This window comes from Nematolebias whitei, chromosome 2 (assembly GCF_014905685.2).
Source record: "Nematolebias whitei isolate Nwh7 chromosome 2, NemWhi1, whole genome shotgun sequence".
NCBI lineage: Eukaryota > Metazoa > Chordata > Actinopteri > Cyprinodontiformes > Rivulidae > Nematolebias > Nematolebias whitei.
In genome coordinates, this window is record NC_056499.1 from 13,618,345 (window position 1) to 13,621,700 (window position 3,356).

Consider the following 3,356-nt stretch of genomic DNA (forward strand, 5'->3'; position numbering starts at 1 on the left):
CAGTGTCCTCGCCTTCCAGTGTCCTCGCCTTCCAGTGTCCTCGCCTTTCAGTGTCTATCTTGTGATAGAAAGTGGAGCACACAGCTCGGCTATTTTTTTTTAATTTTTTATCACAAGCCATTCACGATAAGCATCAGGATCAAAACATGTTCTCAACTTTAACAGATCCACCAGGAGTGGAGGAGGTCCAGGAGTGCACACGCCTGACAGCAGCCCGGTGCCACCCAGCTGATGGGGGACGGAGGCAGAGGTTTGTGGGTAGTGCATCTCCTTTAGCCTGTTAGCTTTAGTGTTAGCTCCCGAGCTAAAATACCAAACATCACAAGTTGATCGTATTGTTTCAACCCATCTGCTTTGCAGAACGACATAAGGACTAATACAAAATATAACTGTATTGTCAAACATTATAAGTGTTTTAGTCTCTATGCAACCTCTGGAAATAATCACCCAGAATGCATTGCACAGATAAAATAATTGTTACATTCTTAGGTAGAAAATGTACCGGTAAATGTCATATACCTTTTTTTAAAAAGCAGTTAGGCATTTGATATGTCACAAACAACAAGTTTTAGTAGAAAGGGAACAAGAACATCTTAAGGTGACCATGTGCAGGTAGTTGGAGATCTCTTTAAAACCTCTCTGAGCTTTGACTGTCGGACTGCTGCTTCGCTCTCTCGTCACTAGGATTCTGAACATGTTCAAATCATTTTCTTTTAAATAGAAACAAAATCAAACAGTCATTGCCAGAAAAGAATTAGCACATCATTTGCAAAATGTACCAGTAATGCAAATTAGGTGATACCCAGCCTCAAAACTAAACTGAGATGGGTTTGAGACAGATGCCCATGTCTCAGCAACTCCAAAGTACTTTACGAGAAAAAATGACATTTTCTAAATTCCTGTGACATGAGAGCGATCTTCTGCAACACACACGAATGAACTGAGACCTGTCCTGAATGTTTGGAGACATTTTGGAGATGCTCTTGTGAACGATGTTTGCTTTTTGGTTCCAGCTGACTCAGCTCAGTCAGATACTGCTCTAATAAACCCAACTGTGACGAGATGGAAAAGAGAAGAAAATGCAATCAGACTGAGACGTAACTGAGACAGTTTTGGGCTGAATTGCTACAAAATAATTTTTTAGTCACCGGAAGCTTGTGCACAAAGGTTGTAGGAACCAGTTCAGAGAGATTTCAAGTAAAAATGTGTACATTTTGTCTCCAGCAGCGACAGCTCAGTCAGATACAGACCTAAAGTCTCAGTAAGACAGAAGACCAGAAGCACATCAGGTTTATGGTGAATGATGTCACTTTGTCTCCAGGACTTTAAATATGTTGCAGCTCAGTGTGCTCAAAGCTGGGTGGTCGTTCTCGTTCTGCACGGAGACGTAAAACTAAAAGTCGTCTCCTCTGCAGGCTGCCAAACACTTTCAGCTGGAGTCTCACCAAGAATCTGAAGCAGAGCGGAGGGCATCTAATGAGCCCGAAACCACAGGCTCGTTTTGAAATATGTGCTGCCACATCTTTCCCGGGTGTGCACGGGGATCAAACATGCAGGAAAGTAGTGGCTTCATGCAACATCTATGGCCAATTTATCACAAAGACTGCCTTCAGTAAAACTTTAACGATGGTCCACACTCAGAGGTTACCCGGTGCAGAACCAAGACTTCTGCGCTCAAAGTCCTCTAAATCAGAGCTTCCTAAAGTTTGGGTTGGCTCATAAAAGAATAAATGTGGGGTTCTTGAGATGATCTATGGAAATCAAATGAACTCTAAAAACGAGTGGCCCGATTATCTTTAACTGCAAAAAAGAAATGAAAGCATTAAAACGTATTAATGTTTGGCTTATTGTCAATGCTTCAGCAAGCTGAACGTTTCAGGAGAGTTAGAAAGCATGTGGGCGATAATGTTTTTGTGTTTGAGTCAACCACAGCAAAGCAACCTTAGCAAACACATAAAGGGCTACAACTTGTTTAATTTTCCAAATACTGAGCTAATATTTGGTGTGGTAGTAGCTGAGAGTCGTTCACAACACATATTCTGAGAGCTAACACGTGTCATGAGACTGAGATTGTCTTACAGGGATTAAACTTCACTAATACATCCCTTCTCATCATATCCCATGGCTCCTCTTCAATCTTTCTTCACGTGTTGAGTAAAAATAATATTTATTACAATAAAACGTTAAAACAGTTCGACAAAGAAAAGAAGCTCAAGCTTTTAAACCTTTTTCAGTTGACATACAACTCAGAATGACGGCATGAGGATGATTTAAAGAAAACTTTAATAAAAGACAAGTGTTACACCCTGTTTCAGAAGATGGACTCCTAAACACGACAACGTTGTACGAACAGATCATGACGCTCACACGGCACACTGAGACGGACCACTCCGGCTGATCGTCCTCCAGACGGCCCACTGAAGGGCTTTTGGGCCGTTGGTACAGCTCAGCACATTAAAGGAGACGTAGAATGCATACAGTGTGAAACTGAGGTTCACTGAGAAGAAAGAGTGTAAACATCCGCAGCAGGATGTTACAACAGCCTCTGTGGGAATGGATCAGGACCAAACAGGAAGACAGAGGTGATGAGGAGGCAGAGGGTGGAGCTGTGAGTGTGGGCAGCAGGTGAAAAGGAAATCAAGAAAGCACCAGCAGGAGCAGGAGGGGTTAAAGCGTTCCCTCGTCCAGCAGTTTGTTGAGGCCATTGCAGATTTTCCTCAGGGAGAGTCTGTACTCCTCTCCGTCTCCGTACAGCTCGGACAGGAAATCCCCGCAGGCAAAGTGGTTGAAGACGTGGTCGATGCGTGCGTGCGAGCGTGCGGTCAGGTGCTGCTCGACCAGAGCATGGAGCAAGTCCCTGCACTCCAGCAGGAGCTCTGACAGGATGTTCCTGTCGAAGGTGTATTCCACCTCATAGAATGACACTGCCGTCATGGCCGCCTGGTTCATCTTCTTCTTGAAGCGCTCCACCGTGTCCAGCTCGTCCGGGCTGAACTGGTGGTTCCGGTACAAGATGCCGATCTTCAGGGCGATCTTGATGACATCCTTGATGATCTTGTGAGCCTCCTTCTTGGTCTTGGTGAACTCCCGGGACGCCTTGTAGAGCTCGTCCAGGATCTCGCTGCTGGTGTCGTCCGTCAGCATGTTGGCGACCGCCATGGTGGCCATCTTACTCAGGATCTTCTTCTGGGCCTGCAGAGTCAGGGAGCGTGAGTTAAAGTTCTCTTGACCTGCAGGAAAAAATAAATAAAATGAGAGAATAAAAGATCAATGAATAAATGAATGAATGAGTGAATCAACCAACCAACTAACCTACCTACCTACCTACCTACCTACCTACCTACCTACCTACCTAC

At 44.5% G+C, this 3,356-nt stretch overlaps 1 protein-coding gene across 1 annotated transcript; it reads right to left on the reverse strand.

The window, feature by feature from the left end:
• Positions 1–2,375: 2,375 nt before the first annotated feature.
• Positions 2,376–3,230, reverse strand: tnfaip8l3 (tumor necrosis factor, alpha-induced protein 8-like 3). Its single transcript, XM_037696985.1, has one exon. The coding sequence runs from the start codon at positions 3,166–3,168 to the stop codon at positions 2,668–2,670; it is 501 nt and encodes a 166-aa protein (XP_037552913.1). The 5' UTR covers positions 3,169–3,230; the 3' UTR covers positions 2,376–2,667.
• Positions 3,231–3,356: the final 126 nt, after the last annotated feature.

Coding starts and splice junctions, on each gene's coding strand:
- tnfaip8l3 (XM_037696985.1), bottom strand. CDS start 3,168: ATGGCCACCATGGCGGTCGCCAACATGCTGACGGACGACACCAGCAGC.